This window comes from Sinocyclocheilus rhinocerous, unplaced genomic scaffold, assembly GCF_001515625.1.
Source record: "Sinocyclocheilus rhinocerous isolate Xijiao unplaced genomic scaffold, SAMN03320098_v1.1 scaffold1406, whole genome shotgun sequence".
In the NCBI taxonomy this organism is placed as follows: Eukaryota; Metazoa; Chordata; class Actinopteri; order Cypriniformes; family Cyprinidae; genus Sinocyclocheilus; species Sinocyclocheilus rhinocerous.
Genome location: NW_015647095.1, coordinates 1,637,389 through 1,661,453, shown reverse-complemented (window position 1 = coordinate 1,661,453; position 24,065 = coordinate 1,637,389). Strand labels below are relative to the sequence as shown.

The 24,065-nt window shown below is 37.4% G+C and overlaps 1 protein-coding gene across 1 annotated transcript in view; it reads left to right on the top strand.

The window, feature by feature from the left end:
* The window catches only part of LOC107708848 (neural cell adhesion molecule L1-like), a 63,216-nt gene that overhangs the window by 26,883 nt on the left and 12,268 nt on the right, over nt 1-24,065 (top strand). The window contains exons 2-10 of the mRNA XM_016513204.1: nt 12,554-12,808; nt 14,670-14,684; nt 16,393-16,495; nt 18,141-18,334; nt 20,300-20,422; nt 20,521-20,691; nt 21,829-21,943; nt 22,035-22,219; nt 22,593-22,724. Coding sequence (XP_016368690.1) covers nt 12,685-12,808; nt 14,670-14,684; nt 16,393-16,495; nt 18,141-18,334; nt 20,300-20,422; nt 20,521-20,691; nt 21,829-21,943; nt 22,035-22,219; nt 22,593-22,724 — 1,162 coding nt within the window. The 5' untranslated portion in view covers nt 12,554-12,684. The remainder of the gene's footprint in view (nt 1-12,553; nt 12,809-14,669; nt 14,685-16,392; nt 16,496-18,140; nt 18,335-20,299; nt 20,423-20,520; nt 20,692-21,828; nt 21,944-22,034; nt 22,220-22,592; nt 22,725-24,065) is intronic.

Genomic DNA, 24,065 nt, shown 5'->3' with positions numbered 1-24,065 from the left:
TTAAATAAAAATACAGTTTTTGTTACCAAATGATCAATACACTCAAATTGAGTAATCTCTTATTTAACAAAATATTAATAGGAGAACAAAATGTTTAAATTTTATGATTTGACAATATTCTACTATCATTCAAATTTAATGAGCAGTGCATGGGACATAGCAAAATAACACACATCCTCTTACACAAAACTAAAAAAAAATCTAGAAAATGTATCTAAAGAGCCAAGCAATGATTTTATGAATATAAAAACTTAGCCTAGTATAACACACCCTTTCATAGTCATTTTTATGTTAAGTTATCATGACAAATGAGTTATGTTCAGGACACCAAGAGGCACCCTACAGTGATATTGACCCATATATGTGTGTGTGTGTATATACACAGTATTTTCATATGAATTTTGTATTATTACTACGCATGTTCTCTGGGAATCAAACCTCGATATTGGTGTTTCTAGCACCCTGTTGAGCTTCTTTGATAGGGGGGTTGTAATGGGTGTGATCTGTCAGTGTAAAGCATGTTTTGCGGTGTAATGTCAGAGCTGATGGTGTGGATGGGCTGTCCATCAGTCTGGGTGTGATGAGGGTGAGGGGCGTGGTGTACGTGCTCCCCTCGGGAGCGGCTGACATGCCCCGCGTGTCACACAACCCCTCGACAGCTGCGCTTCCCCCAGTGCTCTCCACTTATCACTGGGCCCAAGGGACCTGTAACACCTCCACGCACACTTACTGACAGCCTGTACCCCGTCTCCATCACACAGGGGCCCTCAGATGGGAGCCAGCTACAGCATGCGGCATGCTAATGATATGCTTCCATGCAATTGTGTGGTCCAGGCCTTATTAAGGCCTAATTGAGCTGCCGTGCTTTGAGATGCGCTGGGTTTAATTATCCTCTGTGTTGTGTTGTGTTGTGTTGCTGTGACGCGCTGTTATGGCTTGGTCAAATGTTATTGTTGTATACATAATTATGCTTTTCTGGGCTTAACAAGGCTGTATACTTTACTATTTGTTTGTTAAGCTCTCATTGTTAAAAATTGTCTATGCTATGGGTTTATTTTGCTGTTCCATTGTTTTGTATTTGTGACTATATTCAGTAGTTTTGAGTAAATTTTGGGTAAATTTTTCTTGATATTAGATTAAAATTTATATGAATATATAAAAGATGTTTATTTTAGGCAATGTAACTGGTCGCTATTTTAAAAAAAAAATCTTTTTTTTGCAGTTCAAAAATAAGTTTAAATTTTTTTGTGTAACCTCAACCACCATTTTTACTAAACAAATAAATCAAATATTTCACTAAAATAAAGTAATTGCAACAGCAATCCGACTTCGAGACCCAAGTCAGGTGGAAAGCATCGGGTTGTATTTCGAAAGAGAAAAATCAAAAGTGAAGGTCAAAGTCGTGCTGAATTTAGACAATCGAGAGACTTGCTAGATACTCCGGGGCAAGAAAGTAGCCGTGCCTGACAAAAGCGGACCGAGGGGGGAGGAGGAAAGAAGGTCAGTGGTAATGCTGCAAAGATTAGCCGTCGTTGTTGACTTGGCTTGTCAGAATAGGGTGAAATTTGTAATTGGGTGACCGGCCAAGTGTGCATGTCATGCGTCATCCCAAAGCACCAGAGGTGTTTCTTTAATGAACGCTGGTGTTCCACAAGCTTAGTATGTCATTGCGGCTGACACTAACAAAGTGAATGTGGCCCATTTAGAGTTAAGATTGAGAGACTAAGAATCTGTGCGAGTTAATCTGTAGGCGGGGGTTCCAAACCAATGAAGCACCTTCCTTTTTAGACATTGACATCAATTTACTTTTTTCGCAAATAACATGAAAAGATGCTTGATTTTTAATCCATGGCTTCATCCAAAGCTGTACAATTAACATAGATCTACACACAACATTTAAATAGATTGACTGGATAAATAATATTTAATTTTTAATATATATATATGTACAGTGCGTTTATAATTATTATGCAAGTTGATATTCTGATCATATTTTTTTTTTCCAAGCACATTTTACAAATTCCAAGCCACATCAATCTTAATCATTTTTGACTTTTCAGTCTGACTTAAATCTTTTTTTTTTTTTTGCCTCATTTTATTGGAAAAAGAAAACCTGCTTAATTATGCACACCTGAATATTAGGCATTTTTCACTTCCATCCTTCATGGACAATTATATATAATTTAAAAAATGACTAAAGACAAAATTAATAGTAGTTATCAAGATTGATGTGGTTTGTAATTGGTAAAATGTGCTCAGAATATCAATTTAAATCAACTAGGTCATTAAATTACCTAGTGCATCCAATTTCTATTTTATGTGTTTTTTTATTATTTATATATTTATTTAATTTAGTAAATATATATAAATATACATTTGACCAACCTGCAATCAGTTTCATTTTACTGATATATTTGATTGATTTATCAGTAAAAATGGTGGTTGAGGTTACATTTATATAGTGCTTTGAGTCTATGAAAAAAAGTGCTTTATAAATGTAACTAATAATAGTAATAAATTGCTAACTTGACCTTTGTATACACATTCATTAACAAACCCATTGACTCTACAGCTATGCCATATGTTGGTGTCGGCTAGATAAAACTGAAGCTCTCTAGTTGGTTAATTTCCCCTAGTTAATTTTCTCTAAATGCTGTCATCATTTTCTAGACACCATGTTCCCACATTTCTCTTGCTCTCTTTGTATAACCATCAGATAAATTTTTAATATTCAATCAGAATCCGTTTGATCTTGAGGCGTCTCCGTCCCTCCCTCATCTCTCCTCTCTCTCCCTTCCCCCTCGAGCTGTGTTAGAAATGTCTATACCCCCTTTCCCACCTTTCTTGTCTTAATGAACACACTTCTTTATTTGAATTATTCACCATGTCTTTTATTCCTTCTGTTTTTATTGTGTCTGAAGGGAAAAAACATCAATATATAAATAAACCTGACGGCTACTGCATCATGGAACATGGAAAAAGACAACGGGAGTGAATATTTTTCCTGGATGCTTGTCATCTTGTCGACATTGAGTGTGGTTAGAGCATAATCTGAAAAGCATCAGATAGATTTGTGTTGCGAGCTAGTGGTGTGTATGCTACATCCCTCCATTATAGTTTCCCCGTGTGTGTGTGTGTGCGTATGAATAACTGAATTTGTATGTCCATGTATGGAGGAGATGCTGTGGATACCCCGTTGCCATGGTAACGGGGATGGAGCGAGTGGGCGGTAGCCCCTCTAACAACCTTTATTTTCCACAGCTTTCTATGTCTCTGATATTAACCCTTAACCCAGAGAAACTGTGAGAAGAGCGAGGGTTTGTAGAAAGCAAGAAGCAGAATAATTATGAAAAAAAGTCTTAGACTCGGTGTTCTGCAAACATCGCATCAGTAGCGATCTAAGATACAGGTCAGTTGTCAGGTGGTTAGGGCGGCTCTCTGCTCTCCTGTGCGCTCTGGTGCTGTCGGCACACATCAGAGGCCTTTATGAAGATGCGAGGCCACATCCATGCGAGGAGGACCCCTGGGTAAACCGCATAGGATGTCAAGTCAATAAAGCAGAGAAATATTGCCTCAAGTCAGCAATGTGGTGATCTGGGTGCACTTTAGAACTTTCCGCAGCAAAGCAAAGAGGAGTGTGTGCTTATGTCGCTGTGTGAAGAAAAGCTCAACTTTAAGTGTAACATCAGGGGATGAAGAGTCAAAGAGACCCATTCATGCTCCTATAAAAAGGACAGAGAAATGTTGTCCTATCCTTTATAGCTTATACTCTAGATTCTCTGTTGCTGTTTTCAGACCCATGATTTACAGAGTTTTGTTTTTGCAGTAGTCCCAATTCATGCTTCTCTACACTTAATAATGTAGACAGTTAGTCAGTATTGATACTCACACAAAACTTTCAATGTGGACATAATAATAAATCTAAAAAATAAAAAAAAACACTTCCAGCTCAGTTGATTCAGCAACGTTCAGGTGAATTAGACAGAGCAATTCATACCTTAGGACTATTCATTAAAAGAACTTCATAAAATGTGTCATTCATACTGGAATCAGATTACACTTGTTGTGTTGAATATTTCTGATTCACTAAAAAGAATCTGGCTTGACTGCTGATTGGCTGTCAGTGTTGTTGTTGTTTTTTTTCTCTTTTCATATAATTAAGGGTCGTTCACAACAAAAATGATCATTATAATGATAACCTTTTAGAACGATTATTAAAATTTGCTGTGAACGCCCTACACTCTTAAAAATAAAGGTGCTTCAAGATGCCATAGAAGAACCTTTTTGTCTAAATGGTTCCATAAAGAACCTTTAACATCTGAAGAACCTTTCTGTTTCACAAAAGGTTCTTTGTGGCGAAAGAAGTTTTCCATATATCTACTAGTTACATATTACCAAAGTTAGCCACATGGTTGACATTCCATTCCAAGGGTGTTTAAGAGAAAGCAAATTATCTATGGACTAAAGACAGATCTCTCTCTCTCTCTCTCTCTGGTGTCAAATGAAAAAAAAACTGCTTTGCAATTTACATAATAGTTGCACGTTTAGACTTTTCCAGTCTTTGTAACTGGGTTATGTAAGAAGCAGTAGGGAGTTTTCTTAGAGATGCCTTTCCTGTTTATGGAAAACTTGCGGTCACACCGGTAATCCATCTATTTAGCTGTCAGTTTGGAAAAGAAAGAGAGAGAATGCAAATTAATTGTCAAAATATAATAAATAATTTTAAAAACCTGTAATTAAAGACATTTTGCAACTGAGCTGCAACTTCAAAACATATTCAGGCATAAGTGTTTTTACTATTTATACTAAATGTCTAACCATCTTTCTCTACAGGTTGGGCTATTTAGGAAATCAGGGGTGAAGTCACGTATCCAAGCCCTTCGCCAAATGAACGAGTCATGTGGCGCTGGTGGGGGCGGAGTCAACTACGAGGGCCAATCAGCTTATGACGTGGCCGACATGCTAAAGCAGTATTTCCGAGACCTTCCAGAGCCTCTGCTTACAAGCAAACTCTCTGATACATTTCTACAGATATATCAATGTAAGAACACTCATATAATTGACCTTTTAGGTGTTTTGTAGAAGACCACACACTTGCACTGGCATATTCTGGTACAAAATGTACTCACAAACAATGATATCTTAGCTTTTAAAACAAGAACACACACACACATTAAACGAGCAAGGCATTTCATATCCAGAGGGCAGCTCACAACTACACAAAGACTGTACTATACTGTAGATGCTTGTTCTTGGATGGGTGAATCATTCCGAAAGGGTAAAGAAATCTAAACAAGTTCAGGAAATAGCTGTCAAGTGACGTTTTAGCAAATGCCAGTAGTTACTCACAAGCAGCTTAGTGTGTACTTACCACAGCTATTTCACAGCACGCACACACTCTAATATGTGTGTGTGCTCACCTCAAATATCAGAATCTTAAACAACTCCAAACACGTACATCACTTTGGTAAACCGTTCATAAACTAGTGTGCAGAAGTTGCCAAGGTACATGCTTATGAAATTTTATTTGGTTTGAAGCTGCATTTATTTCAGCTTAAATGTATAAGTTATATTTAGTCATGCAATGTTTTAAGGAAATGTGATCTAAAATATAATATAATATAGTATATAATAGAATTGTATAGATTTAAGAGCTCTGTCGGCCATGTGTCGAAAATTTACAACAATTCTTCCAATTGTGATGAACAGAACATGGTATTATATTGATACTGTAATGTTATGGTACACTCTTAAAAATAAAGGTGCTTCAAGATGCCATAGAAGAACCTTTTTGTCTAAATGGTTCCATAAAGAACCTTTAACATCTGAAGAACCTTTCTGTTTCACAAAAGGTTCTTTGTGGCGAAAGAAGTTTCTTCAGATTATAAAAAGGTAAGAAAGTGATGGTTCTTTAAAGAACCTTTGACTGAATGTTTTTTTGTGAAACCAAAAATGGTTCTTTTATGGAATCGCTGTGAAGAACCTTTTAAGCACCTTGATTTTTAAGTATAAATTATTTTGGAACGACAGATGCACTATAAGCTCTAGATTCCTTAAAAATAGCCGGCTTGTAAGAGTCATTTGTTCATGATTTATACTACAGTACAATGGTCACAGTGTTTGTTGTTTACGTCTTAATTGAAAGCTATTTCTTGCCATTATATCGCCATTCATGCTTTTTTACTCCGTCACATTCAGTACAGACTGCAAACAACTCGGGTAAATATAATTTATTTTGCTCTGTTGATAAAGATTCAGCAGCAATGGCATAGATTCACTGTGGTCTAGTAAACACTGGTGCACATGTTTAAAAGACAGTCATTGCACGCTCTCCACAGAATATTGACTTTTTATTAGCGAGCAATAATTGCTGCTTTCGCTACTATCGTCTGAGCGTAATGAGATCAATGTAATCTGTAATCTAGCATTCCATGCACACTATTGTGTGGAGCTTGTCACCTTGGATAAGGTGTATTCGTATTAAGGTGTACTAGTATTATTTTCCCTCTACCTTGCTTTATGAACTTAACCCTTGAGTTACCTGCAACAGGTTCATGCAAATTAGATGCTGGCCTTCAAGAAGACAGTTGAATGCACAGAGAGGGCCAGTCTAGTCGCGGACCAAATATATGGTGAACAAACTGATATGAATTATGAATTTAGGTGAATTCAGGGCAAATTGTACCGGCAGGGAAGGCCAGGCTATAAATAATTTACCCTGCAGGGGGTCTCTGCAAATTACAGGCCCCCCTCTATGTCTACTTGTCTTCTGCCACTCCTCTTTTTTCCCATTACCTTCAGTCACCTATCTCCTCCCCCTCTTTTTTCCCAGTCCCTCTTTCTTTGCCTTCAGATCTGTGTTTCTGTTGCTGTCTGTCGCTTGGCTTTCCAGACAGACAGACCCTCGGGGAGGTCTTGAGGGTGGAGGCCAAGCATGTATTCATTTATTTTCCTCCTCCGTCTCTCTCTCCTCCAGTCTTTGACACGCATCTTCACAGTCGGAGGTGGTAAATATTTAAAGAGGAGGCATGACAGAGCCCAGCCCTTATAAACACATACTGTACAGATGACTTTCACTGGATAAACACTCTTAGTGCTGCTGCGGTTCTGCAAAACGGCACAACGCAGGGTATTGTTTGAAGAAATCGTCTGCGTGTGGATTAATATTTGCAGTTTTTTGTTTCTGATTTTAAATGAGTGCGTTAGAATACATATTCTCACTAGTTGCTTGGGGGTGCAGGGAAAATAATTATGCAAGCATATGATGATGTAAGAACAGATAAGAGATATTAGATCTTAAAACAGTGAAGTCTACATGGTCTCCTGCTGGTTTTTCTTGCAGCCTGAAATAGACAACTGAGACACTTCTTTGTAATTCACATGACCACGATTTGTGCGGTTGTTTATGTTGAAGATACAGTGGCCCAATATATACCCTACTGTTCAACTGTTTGGGGTCTGTAATATTTTTTAATGTTAATGTTGAAAGAAGTCTCTTTCAACATTATTATTACAGTATATTGATATTTTGACATTCAAACATTTTTCTGCGTGCATTAACTGTCCAAATATATTGAGACCACTAATTATTTTTGAAAATAACTGAAGAGATTTAGACAAGACAAAAATAAGAATTAAATAAATAAATACATTTATTTTGTTTTAATTTGACCTGAACAATGCCTAAACACACTCTTGAGTAAAGAATGAATGGCCAATTATTCAATAGTTCAAAAACATAAATTGTATGACTTCATCCTAGAGACTTTGGCTTCAACAATGTTAGAAATACAGACAATTTATTCATAATAGAACCATCATATCCATCAGTATAACAGTAGAATTAAAGGCCCATTTACAGTATGATCGGATAACCTCAGGATCAAATAAGGGCAGGATTTACACTTCTACAATTCTACCATAATCCAGGAATAAGGATACCAGACAAAGAAGTTGTTTAGTTTACAGCTCTCAGCTCCTGAAATACAGTATTCAGCAAAGTTGGTCCCCTGAAGATTATATTAACCTCCTTATATAGCCTTCTAAATATACAACTTTCTCACTATCAATGTACTTAAATAAAAACCATCCTTGTCTCGTTCCAAAGTTCTTGCATTTAGAAGAAATAAACGCTATGATCAACACAGCCTTTGCTGTGATTACATCAACTTTCTGTCATGATATGATTCACGTTTCCACTGAAATTCAAGCAGTATATGCTATGAGTGAAGTGACATGCTCCATTTCGCAAAGATAATTGGTTGTTTTTCAGTTGCTTCAGGGTTGACATTACAGAGTTTGTTTATGTGGAATGGTGCATCAATTCTCTGCGGCGCTGAAAGCATGCTATGTTTATTATTGTTTATTTTTAATTTTTTTGCATGCACATCTGTTCTGTTCCACTGCAGGGCATCAGCGACGTTTAGTCTATGACCTTCAGTAATGAGGCAGGTGACAGGATTAGATACTATCACCAGCAGCTGCACAGCGGCGCTGAGAGACCCTGACCATTGTCAATCTCCCTCACATCAGCAATAGAGGCCATGTAAGCCGTGATAGACAAGGTTCTTATCAGCATGTTGGGGTTCAAGTAGTGCCTAGAGCTCATTTCATGGATATGTGACACTCCCTTTCGATTCCACACCCTCCTTTCTTCCTCTGTTCCCTGCAAGCCAGTCATGCTTGACTTGGTCAACTAGTTAGTGGCTGCTGCTTGATCATACGTTACTGGACACGGTTTGATTGGCGGCTGGCTCCCTCCGGAGCGGCCATGTGACAGGGCTAATCGGACTACGCTCAGCACCTCTCAGTGCCAATGAAATCTTCAGGCCCGACTCGATTCATCCTCATTTGATGGCATTTGTTAAAGGCCAACTGAGGCTAACCTGGCATCTAATTGGCTGCTGGCAATTCCCCTCCCCCTCTGATCAGTTCATACTAATATCATTGAATCTGGAGAACGAAAAGAGAGGAAAGGTGACTGATTGATTGGGCAGCTGTGTGATTTAATGGAGGAAGGGATTACTGTCTCGGCTGCCATCTTCTATCACCCCTTCTGCTCCTCCTCCTTTCTTCTCTCCTCTAATTCTTGCCTTCGCGATGAGATGTGCAGGCACAGCGCCGATTCGAGGTGACTGTGTTTAATGAGCCACGTAATCCAGGATTGAGGTGCTACACCAACATTGTGTATGATCTTCCATATGTGACCTGTAAGTAACATTACGTGGGCTCGAATGCTGACTCAAATGTTCCAGTAGCTATAAAAATTTCCATTAAATATCACTTCTTTTTTTTTTTTCTTGGTTGAAAAGACCAGCATTTTATATTTGGGATGCTGATGTGTTGGTGTCAGGCTTCTTGAATAGTTTAACCAGCTAAATTTTCTTGGTCCACAAAGGAATTGTCAGCAGCAAGACCATAATAAGGGATGCATGATTTTGCCTCCATATCAGATTTTTTATTTACCGGTTTTGGTTGATATAAGATATATATGGGCCCATATGTGACCCTGGACCACAAAACCAGTCATAAGTCACACGGGTATATTTGTAGCAATAAGGAAAGGAAGTTCCTATGAACTTAATTTGGAGAACTTTAAAGGTGATTTTCTCAATATTTTGATTTTTTGCACCCTCAGATTTTCAAATAGTCATATCTCGGCCAAATATTGTCATATCCTAACAATACATCAATGCAAAGCTTATTTATTCAGCTTTCAGATTATGTATAAATTTCAATTAAAAAAAATTTACCCTCATGACTGGTTTTGTGGTCCAGGGTCGCATATTTGGATATTTAATTGTGCACGCCTATTTCTACTATTTTTGCATTTAGATGAACTTTGCCATCATCTAGTCATCATCTAAAAACACTAGTAAATGTAAATGTAATTTTTAGCAAATCTCAAAATCTATATCCATTTTTCATACTGTACATTATAATGTTGTGATGATACCTCAGTTCACTTGTAGCATTAAAAATGACTGATTTTAGTTTTTAGAGTTTTATTTTTAATGTATTTAGACAAAATTGTATGGAATTTTAGATTGACCCATTTATCAGATATTAGTCGGAACATTAAAAAAATATTTAAGGTTACTATATACCAAGTCTTAAATATTTAAAGTTTAGCTATGCATAGTTCATTTTTGAGGGTGGAATCTAGTGATCTAAATGATTTCCCACACAAATTTCGCAACAGGTTCAAGCTGGTCTTGAGGACTTTCCATGTTGACCTTACCATTATTGTTGAAATACAAGTCATGTTTTTTATCATCTGATACAACATCTCTCAACAATACCATTTTGACCTGGTGTGACTTTTTTTCAGGAAAATACAGTAGCTTTAGTTTGAAAGTGACTTCTGTGTTTCATACATCACTACACTATTGATAATGGATGAGGGTCTGTTTTTTTGTGACCGCACTTTTAGACCGAATTCTGACAGAAATCATATTCTTTTTCTTTTTTGTATTTTTAATTTATTTTGACAAAATAGTATATATTTTATGTTTTATGCATGGGGTCTTCCACTAGAGGCAGCAGAGGTGGCAGGGAAGAGGGTGGAGACCTGTTCTCGGGGGCCTCAGGGGACTGTGATCCAACCCTGTGATGCTTGTCCACCAGCTACACCAATTCACCTACATGAAACAGCTTGGAAATTCATGCTAGTCCGAGTCAGTCTTTTCAGCAGGGTTATCTTTGTGTGTGTGCAAGGGTGTGGGAGAATGAAAGATTATGCTTTACTCCTCCTTCAACCTTTCCTTCCGCTCCAAGGTCACTCAGCTCCAGGGTTTGGCACCAGGAGGGTACAGCGGTGCCCAGCTAAAGATATGCATAGCTGCCAGCTGCTGTCAGACACGCTGCACCCAAGCCAACAAAAATATCCACCTCTCGCTCCTTATTTCATTTCATCCTCATTCTCTGTCTGAAGTTTTTATCACGTCCTCGGGGAGCTCATTTTTGTACAGTAGTGTGATCAAGGCTTGTGAATGAAAAAGGACTGTTGTTTGATCCAGTGATAGTGCTGATAAATGGAGCCACACACGCAGGTCTTTGTGGTGTCACTTGGCAGGCCCAAATACAGATGGAGAACTCCTCCTGCAGAGTATCTCATAAGCCTGTGGCGTGAGCGATAGCTGCTCTAATAGATGCTTATCTTCTCTTTTAAAGAGGCTCCTCAAAAAGACCCAGACATTTTTTTTATATTCATCTTCCACCGGCCTTCATTCATCATTATGTATTAATGGCCCTGACCATTAAGGTCTGCTGAGGAAATGCATTGAGTAAATTGCTTTATGAGATGACTGTTTTTGTACAGTAGTGTGATCAAGGCTTGTGAATGAAAAAGGACTGTTGTTTGATCCAGTGATAGTGCTGATAAATGGAGCCACACACGCAGGTCTTTGTGGTGTCACTTGGCAGGCCCAAATACAGATGGAGAACTCCTCCTGCAGAGTATCTCATAAGCCTGTGGCGTGAGCGATAGCTGCTCTAATAGATGCTTATCTTCTCTTTTAAAGAGGCTCCTCAAAAAGACCCAGACATTTTTTTTATATTCATCTTCCACCGGCCTTCATTCATCATTATGTATTAATGGCCCTGACCATTAAGGTCTGCTGAGGAAATGCATTGAGTAAATTGCTTTATGAGATGACTGTGGATCTGTGATTGCGATAAGAACAATTTGCCATGTGCTTGCACTTATGGTCACTTTATCTATAAAATTACGTCTGGTATTTATATCAATTGAATGTATTATGTCTTGCTCTGTATTGAGTCTTTTAGGAATAATATCAAGGCACTTTAAATAGTGAAGTGCCTTGATATAAAGATTTAGCTGATACAGAATATTTTAATGTTATGACTGATAACTTAATTTTATAGAGAATATAAAAAAACTTTTTATAGAGTAAAAAGGTAAGCTCTGATATTACTCTGCCAATATCAGATACAATAATAATATTTATTATTATTGTATTATTATTAGTAGTAGTAGACAAGTGGTACAAACACTTGGTACTACCACTTGGTACACAAGTACTACCATGGTTGCTGGACTTTTTTGAAGTACTGCGGATTACAGTGTACTGTAAATGACATTAATTTGATAATTATTGTGCACCATGGTATTGCCGTCTGATACCATCACTCTACCACGGTACCACCACATTATATTTAGTGATAATTGGTCATTAGATTTATATTTATGCATTTGGCAAATGCTTTTATCCAAAGCAACTTACATTGCATTACGTTCAGTACATTTTTATCAATTAATGCATTCCCAGATCTAATCTGTGGCCTTGGTGTTGCTAATGCCATGCTTTACGGTTTGCTCTTCTTTATGCTCACAACATATGCACCTCTGGTTTTTACTGTGCCCCCAACTCCACCCCTCTCTCTTCCTCGACCTCTCACTCTGTCCTTTGTCTCTTGTCTTTCTGGCTCCCTCTGTCCTGGGCCATGTGGAGGTCTGAATGGTTTTTCTCTACACACGTGGGTCTCCCCCTCCTGCCCCTCCCTCCCTTACTCTCTCTCTCCTCTCTTGCAGTGAGAGTGCATCGGGAGGGTGTGGACCTGAGAGAAACCTACAGGAAGAAGAAACAGTGAAGATTGCTCTTCTCTGACTGGGATAATCACAGATTTTCCTGCCCGTTGTGTTTGTGCCTGTCAGCAGGTGCAATGCCTGCCACGTCACAACAGCAGGTGGGCAGCAGGGGGCGATGTGCTGCTCTCCTGCTCCCTCTCCTCCTGCTATCCGTGGCTCCCAGGCCTGGGAATGCCACCATCAACATCCCATCCAAATGTGAGTACAGGATTTTACATTGCATTCAATATGCATGTGCATGGTGAGTGTTTTTTTTATTTGCATTGATTGTTGCAATATTATAATGTTTGCTATGTTATATTGTTATGGTTAAAAAGTGCAGAATGAGCTGTTTTAACTGAATTTAATTGCTAAATTGATTATACTATTGATTCGAGTGCCTAGTACAGGCCTGATTAGAAAGGACATTCAAGCATGCAGTGATTGAAGCGCACCTGAGCAGGAACTGTAAACATAGCAGCTGCTACAAGCTTCCTAAAGCTATAAACAGCACTGGGTTTGTTGCTATTATTGTACATCTGCAATTTAAGATTGCAGCTATGTATCATTGTATCAGAGAATCTCTCTTTCCCGCCCCTCCAAACATAATTTGTTATTTTAAAGCAAGTAATTGTCAGTTTAAGCTGCGAATCACATAATCAGGATGATCTGAACTGAAGAACCGAACACATTTAAAGTCACTCAAATCTCCTCAACACGACAAAGTGCGGCAGGAAGCGGCTGCTATCCCAGAATTCCTCACCCATGTTTTCCAGAGCAGGTACTCTGTGTCCGTGTTCACTGCGTGTGTGTAGAACTCCATGACCGGATCAGATGAGCGCGGATCTTCCCTCTTTTAACACTTTCTCTGAAGTGTTTCCCTCAATCCGATGGCAGCTCTCTCTCCCCCCCCTCCCCACACACACACACACACACACACACACACACACACACACACACACAAAGAAAAGGAGAAAAACTAGATGAAAACTACAAAACAGAAATGCACCAGAATGAGATGTCAGTGAAGAGTTACACCTACATTAAAGGTCACGCTTTCTCTTGACTTTCAATTAGTGACCTTTAAACAGGAAATGTGGACATGGATGTGACCAATGAGATCGATAACACACCCACATTAAAATGTTCAGCCAGAAAACACAGCCTGACCGGGTCTGTCCCATATGCTCTCTGCTAATTCTCTGATCCTGTCTCATGACATTCAGCATGTTTGTTTTCTTATTAAGTTGTTGGGACTGCAGGACCAAGCAGTCTTGCAAAAGGGTGGTTGAATTCAAGGAAGGAAAATGGCTAGATAGGGAGTTTATTTTAGCTCTGCTTTGCCAGCATCTTGTTATCTCTAGTGTTCCTCTTGTTGGCCAGCTGATCTATATTCCAGGTGTCTGAGCTGGCATCATGTGTTTTCTTTGTTTCGCCTCCAAACAGTGTAATCATACCATCACAAACATGTGTTTCATTAAGAAAAGGCTTAATATAATCGATGTGTGTGAAGGTCAGGTTTTGCATTCACTGTTGGAGCTGAATGTCCTCATGAGGATAGTAAAAACCTGAGCCAACTCATAAGGAAAACAGCCTAATAAACATTTAATAATGTCTTAATGAAAATCTAAAAATGCTAAATGGTCTCTGTGAGGGGTAGGGTATAGAAAATATAAGTATTTAAAAAATATTCAAACAGAAAACAATTGAAGTCGAAGGAAAGTTCACACCATGACTGAAGAACAAATGTGTGTCTATACTTGTGTGTGCCGAATTTCTGGAAAAGTCCTTGCATATCCAGTTAAACTTCTAATCCTCTTTTGAAAAAATGGTTCAGAAATGGGACAATTAGTGTCTTAATTAAAATCTAAAAATGCCAAAGGTGTCTGTAGAGGTTTGAGTTAGATGAAGGGTGTTGTAATTAGCTTAATTTAAGAATGATAGATATATAGGTGCAGTTTATGTGTATGTGTGTCCATGCTTCTAAGTGTGTAAAATACATATGAGTGCATGTTGTTGGTGTGCATTACTGCAATCTAAAAAGATTTATTTCCCCCCCCCCTGCTGACTCAATGGACAGACAAAATAAGAGATTGTGAGTATTTCTGGCATGTATAATGTTTTTGCATGTACTAACTCTACTCCACTAAAATTTCCCGGACTCATTCCAATAACGGAAGACAGCCTGCAGCAACAGCCAAAACCGATCAGCTGAGAAATTTGTTTGTTATATTCAGAAGTGTAGGAATGATTGTGCAGAATTCAAGGGTGCATTAAGGCATGAATCTTTTAATATGAATGATTATCTTCCGTAAAGGCACGAGAGATGGACATGCCTCCCAGTTATAATGGTTAATGGTCCATAAGCTGGTCCATCACCAGGGATTACATTAATTTTTGGCAGCTGGACAGATAGCTATGATTTGTACAGATGATGGATAGATGGATAGATAGATAGATAGATAGATCAATCTAAAAAGATTTATTTCCCCCCCCCCTGCTGACTCAATGGACAGACAAAATAAGAGATTGTGAGTATTTCTGGCATGTATAATGTTTTTGCATGTACTAACTCTACTCCACTAAAATTTCCCGGACTCATTCCAATAACGGAAGACAGCCTGCAGCAACAGCCAAAACCGATCAGCTGAGAAATTTGTTTGTTATATTCAGAAGTGTAGGAATGATTGTGCAGAATTCAAGGGTGCATTAAGGCATGAATCTTTTAATATGAATGATTATCTTCCGTAAAGGCACGAGAGATGGACATGCCTCCCAGTTATAATGGTTAATGGTCCATAAGCTGGTCCATCACCAGGGATTACATTAATTTTTGGCAGCTGGACAGATAGCTATGATTTGTACAGATGATGGATAGATGGATAGATAGATAGATAGATAGATAGATAGATAGATAGATAGACAGACAGACAGACAGACAGACAAATACAGACAGACGGACGGACGGACGGACGGATGGATGGATGGATGATGAATAGACGGCTGGACAGAGATATGATTTGTACAGATGATAGATGGATGGATGGATGGATGGAAGGATGACAGACAGATAGATAGTTAGCCATGTAAAAGTCTGAACTGCATAGTGAGGATCACTCTACCCTTTCCCAGACATCAGTGTTGTTATTTGTCTAGTATAAGCGCTTGTTTATAGCCTCGGTGACTCTGTCCGTAGATTACATCACTAATGCTTTATGCTCTCGCTGTCTACTGCTCTTATTCATTCTTCTAGTCTCAGTTTCTTCCTGCTCTCGATGCTTTCACAGGCCACTCATCCGTAAAACAACCGACACTTAGAGAACATCTCAGGCTCACCTAATCTCCATGTATTACCTCTGCATGCTTTACACTGCGCTCTTCATTTCCCTCTTTTCACTTGGGAGTTTCTAATGACATGCATGATATTCCATTTCCCGCATATGCCGATTGGATCTAATTGAGTGTGTGCTTTGGTGAGAAGCAGGGGCACTTGCTTCAGAACAGAGCTGAGGTTTAGTGGGAAACTTCACTGAAGTCAGTGGCGCAGCGGATCATTAAGCTGTTTTGAATATTGGTGTCATGTGATTACAGCAGGTCAACGGAACGACTGCTTAACTACTGTGACTAATATGCCTTCCCTTTCCACATCTGAAGTGACTAACAAATGAGCTGAAGTTATTATAGCTCTGTGAAAATAGAAGTCTATTTCTATTTTTAGGGTGTTGCTTTGCTAAGTTCACAGCTCGCAGAAATGTAACTGGTTAATTGAATGTTTGCTGTGTGATTGTGTACTCTCTCCACAGTGAAAAGCCCCCCAGTGATCACCGCTCAGCCGGAGTCTGTAACCACCTTTTCAGCAGATGACATCACACTCACCTGTGAGGCAACTGGGAATCCCCCGCCCACGTTAGTATCCATAGCAACACAGTTACATAATTTGGTAACAGTTTCCTTAAAGCCTATACAGTATATAATGCTTTTATATATTGTTTTGTATTTTGCATTGTATTTTCATAAATAATTGTAACCACTGTTGCAATACACTATTATACTAACCATTTCCTAGATACACATTTAAATTTATCGTGCATTATGATACTATATTATGTCTTTTAAAGATGCCATAAAATCAAAATTGGTTTTGTCTGTTAGCTGTCTGATAATGTCTGTTAGCTTTGAGGCCTATATGCTATTTAAGACTAGGAGTGACACTTAAAAATAAAATGAAGAAATCAATATTCAGAGTATTAAATAAAAATGTAAATATATTAAAAGAATTCAAGCATAAATAGACATTTTAATTCTCTTTAAACATGATTTAAATAGCTTTAAATATGTCTGTTGATTTGTAAATGTATCTTTTTTTCTATTTTATCCAAAAGAAAAAAGAACAGACCTACCAGAACATTTTCTAAATTACAATCAAGCTATTCCTTTAGCTATATATATTTGAACATTATAATATATGTGACCCTGGACCACAAAACCAGTCATAAGTAGCACGGGTATATTTGTAGCAATAGCCAACAATACACTGTATGGGTCAAAATTATCGATTTTTCTTTTATGCCAAAAATCATTAGGATATTAAGTAAAGATCATATGAAGATATTTTGTAAATGTCCTACTGTGAATATATTAAAACTTAATTTTTGATTAGTAATATGCATTGCTAAGAACTTAATTTGGACAACATTAAAGGCGATTTTCTCAATATTTTAAATTTTTTGCACCCTCAGATTCCAGATTTTCAAATAGTTGTATCTCAGCCTAATATTGTCATATCCTAACAAACCATACATCAATGGAAAGCTTATTTATTCAAAAAATTTAACCTTGTGACTGGTTTTGTGGTCCACGGTCACATATTGTAAATGTGGTTACAGTTATTTAAAAAAAGTTTTTTTAAGGTGTATTATAAGGTATTATAGATTCTATTTTAGTACATTATATACGCTACCATTCAAAAGTTTGGAGTCAATAAGAGTTTTTAATGATTTTGAAAGAAGTCTCTAATGCACACCAAAGCTGCATTTATTTGATCAAAATACAGCAAAAACTGTAATATGGTGAAATATTATTACAATTTAAAGTAAATGTTTATTGTTGAAAAAATATTTTTTTTTATTGTAGTATATTTTAAAATGTAATTTATTCCTGTGATGGCAAAGCTGAATTTTTAGCATCATTACTTTAGTCTTCAGTGTCACATGCTCCTTCAGAAATCATTCTAATATGGTTTCATTTATTTGAAACAGAAAACTTTTGTAGCAATATTCATGTATTTGGTAGCAATATTCATGTATTTAGTGTCACTTTTGACCAATTGAATGCATCCTTCCTGAACAGTAGTAGGCTAGTAGCTAATAATTCCTTTAAAAAAACATTTTTTTTTAATTACTTTCACCAAACTGTTGAACAGTTTTTAGATATATTTTATTATTAATTTAAAAAAATGATTTATTGCTATAGCAATTTAATTTAAGGATGTTATTTTTCTCTGTCATGTTAAAAATGACTGTTATTTATTTCTTATCTGCTTCATTGCTAGGTTCCGCTGGGTGAAAGATGGTGTGGAGTTTGACCCCTCTAAAGACCCTGAACTCTCCGTGTCCAGAGATTCTGGGACCTTCTCGTTGACAGCCAAAGATGGACCCATTCACCAATATCAGGGCAGATACAACTGCTACGCGTCTAACGTTCTCGGCACGGCGATGTCTAAAGAGGCTCGCATTGTCACAGAGAGTAAGTCGCTCTCATCACTGCAACATTATAAAGCGACACACTTATGACTGCCTGTTTGATATCCTGACGTTACCACATGCAGTGAGTTTTCTGTAGAGAAAATCTGGCGTGCAGCAGATAACAGCCCAAAATCAAGCCCCCTGCCCCCTGTTGTGTCATACGCACAAAATTACATTTAGAGGAAAATTACAGCTCATTGTGTGTGCCAGTCACACTAGCAGTTCGAATGAATAAAAATCCCCAATTGCTTCCCAATTAGCTATCAAACAACACTTTGTACGGAAAAACAACAACAAAACAATTGTTTTGACTAGCTATCTAGCAATCTACCTGTCTCCTTTACGCTATCCCGACCTCTCTGCCAGTTTCCCTGACAACGGTTACCTCAGAAACCAGTGCGAGTCGTGTAAGTGTGTCAGCGGGGACGACCACTCGTGAGATTAATATGTGCAGGAAGTGAGAGTACTCAGCATGAGCGGGGCTAACAATAGCCCACATATTATGAACTCCACTCGCAGCTGGGGCTGGCCACATTAATATGTGCATCATCACACACCTATTTCATATCATGACAAGCCAAGGCATCTTCTGAATAATGTTGGACTAGTTATGTAGTTTTTAATTGCATTCTGGTGTTCATTTGTTTCGTCAGCTGTGCTGTGGATAATTACTTGCTAGCTAATTAACACACTCCGGTTTCTCACAAGATAAAATGTATCTGAAATTGTGTTGTAAACTGTGATTTTAAAACTTCTTCATACACAACTGAGATTGAAAGTTTAAGGTCAGCTAAAAGTTTTTAAAAAAAATTTTTTTTTAAGAAATTAATAATTTTAGTCCGGTTACATTAAATTGATCAAAAGTGAAAATAAAGACATTTTAATGTTACAAAAGATTTCTTTTTTTAATCAGTGCTGCAGTGTTATTTTAGCATGATTGATTTGTTGTTATAGATTTTATAAAAAATTTGAAATTATTTGTATTTTCTGTTTTTTTTTTACATTTTAATTAATTTACGTTTTTTGATTGTTTTATTGTGTGTTTTTGGAATTTGTATTCGTTTTTAATTGTGTGTGTGTGTGTGTGTGTGTGTGTGTGTGTGTGTGTGTGTGTTTGTTTATGTGTGTGTATCATTGAGTTTTTTTATTATAGATTTTATTAATGTTTTGAGATTTGTTTGTATTTTCTGTTTTTATTTTCGTTTTAATTAATTAATTTATTTATTTAGTTGACAGGGACATTGTACATTAATAAAACATTCCTGTAAATGTACCAGAATTAGCCAAGGCTATTTTACATCCGTAGTCCCTGGAAATTTAGTTTTTTAGTGATTATATTGTGTTTTTGTAATTGTGTGTGTGTATATATACTGTATAAGTTTTAGTTTATATTTTTAGTTATTTTAGTACATAATATTAAATGAAAATGAGAATGCCTTGGCAACTAGCTAAAATAAAATAAGCTTAAGTTTTTTATATATGTATTATAAGTTCAAGTTTTATTATATTTAAAATTTTTAATTTCAGTTAAAGTTATTTATTTATTTCATGTAATGCGAGTTTTTATGGTTTTAGTTTTAGTGAACTACAATAATCCTGTAATGCTGTTCTTTTGAACTTTTTAGTCATAAAATAATCCTGAAAAACTAAATTGTATAAGGGTTTCCACAACAATATTAAGCAGCACAAATGTTTTCAATATTGATAATAATATGAAATGTTTCTTGAACACCAAATCAGCATATCAGAATGATTTCCAAACTATCATGAGACACCGGAGTAATGGAAGATAAAAATTCAGCTTTGCCATCACAGGAATAAAATACATTTTAAAATATATTACAGTAGAAATTAGTTATTTTAACTACTGTATTTTTCATCAAATAAATGCAGCCTTGGTGAGCATTAAAAAAAACTTTTAACGGTAGTACAATTTTGATTAATTCTCTTCTCTGTTCTCTTGCAGACACTCCCACTCTACAGAAGGAGAAGAAGGTGACGAAGAAGGTGGAGGATGGAGAGAGTGTGGTGCTTCCCTGTAATCCTCCTAACAGCACTGTGGCTCCGGTCATCCACTGGATGGACAAGAGTTAGTCTGTTTTTATCCTGATTTATCCATGTTAAACATGAACCATATCTCAGCAATATCTATATATATGCATCTATGTCTACGTCTTTTTCTCTTAGAGCTGCGGCACATTCAGCAAAACGAGCGTGTGATTCAGGGTCGCGATGGAAACTTGTACTTCTCTCATGTGACTGTGGCAGACAGTCGAGAGGACTACACCTGCAACACTCAGTTCCCCAGCGCGCGCATCATCGTCCTCAAAGAGCCCATCAAACTCACTGTTGTCCCCTGTAAGCATCAAGACAGGATGCTGGCTGTCCTTGACCTACCTTTGCTTGCCCTTAAAAACTTTTAGCCTGAACAGAGGGGAACGAGCAAGACATTGAGTTATTTTTTAAAATGTCTTAAGATGCAATGCCAATGATGCAAAACACTGACAAACAGTGAGACTCAGTGAAACCAAAGATGTTCGTTTGGTGTATATATACACATAGACTAACAGAACAGATGGAGTGAAAGAAAAGGTCCTGTGTAGGGATGGGCAAAATATGGGATATTCACAATGAATTTAAAATGATTTTGCTGGTGATATAGATCATTTATGCATGTTGAATTTGCCATATCTTCATATCATAAAGAGCGTAATTTGTTTCCCAATCCATCTGTTTTTGCAGTCATAAAAGCAAAAAGTTACTTTTGTTTCATTCAGTGGTTAATTTGCATATCTATCTATCTATCTATCTATCTATCTATCTTTTGTTCCGTCTGTCCATCTGGCCATTCATAATGATCCATCCGTGCATTGTTTATTTTGTTCTGCCTGTCCATTCATTCAATTTTTCTTTTATCCTGTCTGTCTATCCATCCATCCATATTTTCTTTGCTCAGTCTGTCCATCCGTCCATTCATCATGATCCATCCATCCATGTTTTTTTGTTGTCTGTCCATCCATCCATCCATCTATCCATCTATTGTTTCTTTTGTTCTGTCTATCCATTTCCTATCAGTTCATCCATCCATGACGGATCTATCCATCCATCCATCTTTTCCCTTTTTCCGTCTGTCCATCCGTCCATTAATCATGATTCATCCATCTATCCATCATTTCTTTTGTTCTTTCTGTCCATTAATTTATTGTTTCTTTTGTTGTCTGTTCATCCATCCATCCATCTTTTCTTTTGTTCTGTTTGTCCATCTATTCATCCATCCATCTATTCATCCATCCATCCGTCTGTCCATTTATTTATTTATCATTCTTTTGTTTTTCATTCTGTCTATCTGTCTAATGTCATAAAAAATGTTGAGATATTAAGCTGTTTTGCCCAGTCTTAGTCCTGTGTGAACACCCACTTACTGCAGCTGTAATTGTTTACCATGCCCTCTCTCCTCGTTTCCCTCAATAATTCCGTCTTTGTCTGTATCTGTAGCTAACTCAGTGGTGCGTAACAGAAGACCACAGATGATGCGACCCACTGGCTCCCGCAGCTCCTACCTGGTGCTCAGCGGCCAAAACCTGGACCTGGAGTGCATTGTTCAGGGCCTGTAAGTCAAACCTGCTCTGACTGTGTGTCTTTGAGAGTTACTTCCTTGAAAAGTGTCCAGTATGTTTACATCCTTCTCTCTTACTCACTAGCCCCTCTCCCAATATCCAGTGGATCAGGAAAGATGGAGTCCTGTCTGAGTCCCGCACATCCAAAGATAGTTATGATCGAGTTCTGCGCTTTAAGAATATCTCAGAGTCTGACAGCGGCGAGTACCAGTGTACCGCCACAAATCTGCAAGGCATAATCACTCACACCTACAGCGTCACTGTAGAAGGTACTGTATGCTTCACACTGCCAGATCACATCCTCTCCAGATTTAGATTTAGATGTGGGGTGTGAACTTGCGAACATCTATGGGAGGATGACTTCAAAAACAAAAAAAACTTAAAATTAAACTGAACAATCTCAGGCAAGAGTTACAGTGTGAACTTATTAGTGTATTATTGCTTGGTAAAAGCTTTTTGCATTACTTTAACCTGTGCTCTATCACCTGTCTGAAAAGCTTGCTTTTTCTTCTTCAATGCTGCTTTTAATTCCCCATTTATCCATGGCTTGTCATTTTTGCTACCTCGCTTCCCTTTCAGAAGGTTGTATATAACTGTTGGCTGAAACTTTTCGTGATTAGTTTGTGTTTTGTTGCGGTCTAGCTGCCCCATATTGGACTAAAGAACCAAAGAGCCAGCTATATGCCCCGGGAGAGACCGTCAAACTGGAATGTATGGCTGATGGCATTCCCAGCCCTGAGGTCACCTGGAGCATCAATGGCAATCTTCTTACTTGTAATTGATTCAGTCAAGACACCTTCCATTTAGTAATGCAGGGTTTCCCAAACTGGGGTTTGTGAGGAAACTGCAAGGGGTTTACGACTTGATGAAAAACTGATTAATACAATTATAAAACTGTAAAAATGTTGTTTTTGTAAATAAAAACCATAAAAAAATACTTAAAAAATGTTTGTTTTCCTGCATGTCATGTAAACATTAACTGAAGTCATTAACTGAACTTTAACCATGTGAATGTTTTCCTAAATTATTGAAACATTAACTTAAAATCTGAGGAGATACTTGAAATAAATATTTTAGGTCAAAGTGGTTCAGCTCACAAAAAAATGCTTTGGAATCACTGGTTTAAAGTTCAGCCAATTTTTTTTGTTATTATTATTTGGTCATTAAGTCAACCTCATGTTGTTCTAAACTTGTATGGACTTCTGTCTTCTGTTGAACACAAAAGAAGATATTTTGAAAAAAATGGGTAACCAAACATTTGCTGCCATTTATCCATGGCTTGTCATTTTTGCTACCTCGCTTCCCTTTCAGAAGGTTGTATATAACTGTTGGCTGAAACTTTTCGTGATTAGTTTGTGTTTTGTTGCGGTCTAGCTGCCCCATATTGGACTAAAGAACCAAAGAGCCAGCTATATGCCCCGGGAGAGACCGTCAAACTGGAATGTATGGCTGATGGCATTCCCAGCCCTGAGGTCACCTGGAGCATCAATGGCAATCTTCTTACTTGTAATTGATTCAGTCAAGACACCTTCCATTTAGTAATGCAGGGTTTCCCAAACTGGGGTTTGTGAGGAAACTGCAAGGGGTTTACGACTTGATGAAAAACTGATTAATACAATTATAAAACTGTAAAAATGTTGTTTTTGTAAATAAAAACCATAAAAAAATACTTAAAAAATGTTTGTTTTCCTGCATGTCATGTAAACATTAACTGAAGTCATTAACTGAACTTTAACCATGTGAATGTTTTCCTAAATTATTGAAACATTAACTTAAAATCTGAGGAGATACTTGAAATAAATATTTTAGGTCAAAGTGGTTCAGCTCACAAAAAAATGCTTTGGAATCACTGGTTTAAAGTTCAGCCAATTTTTTTTGTTATTATTATTTGGTCATTAAGTCAACCTCATGTTGTTCTAAACTTGTATGGACTTCTGTCTTCTGTTGAACACAAAAGAAGATATTTTGAAAAAAATGGGTAACCAAACATTTGCTGGTAGCCATTGACTTCCATAGTAGGGAAAACATACTATGGAAGTCAGTGGCTGCTGGCAACTGTTTGGTTACCAACATTCTTTAAACCAGGGGTGCCCAAACTCGGTCCTGGAGGGCCGG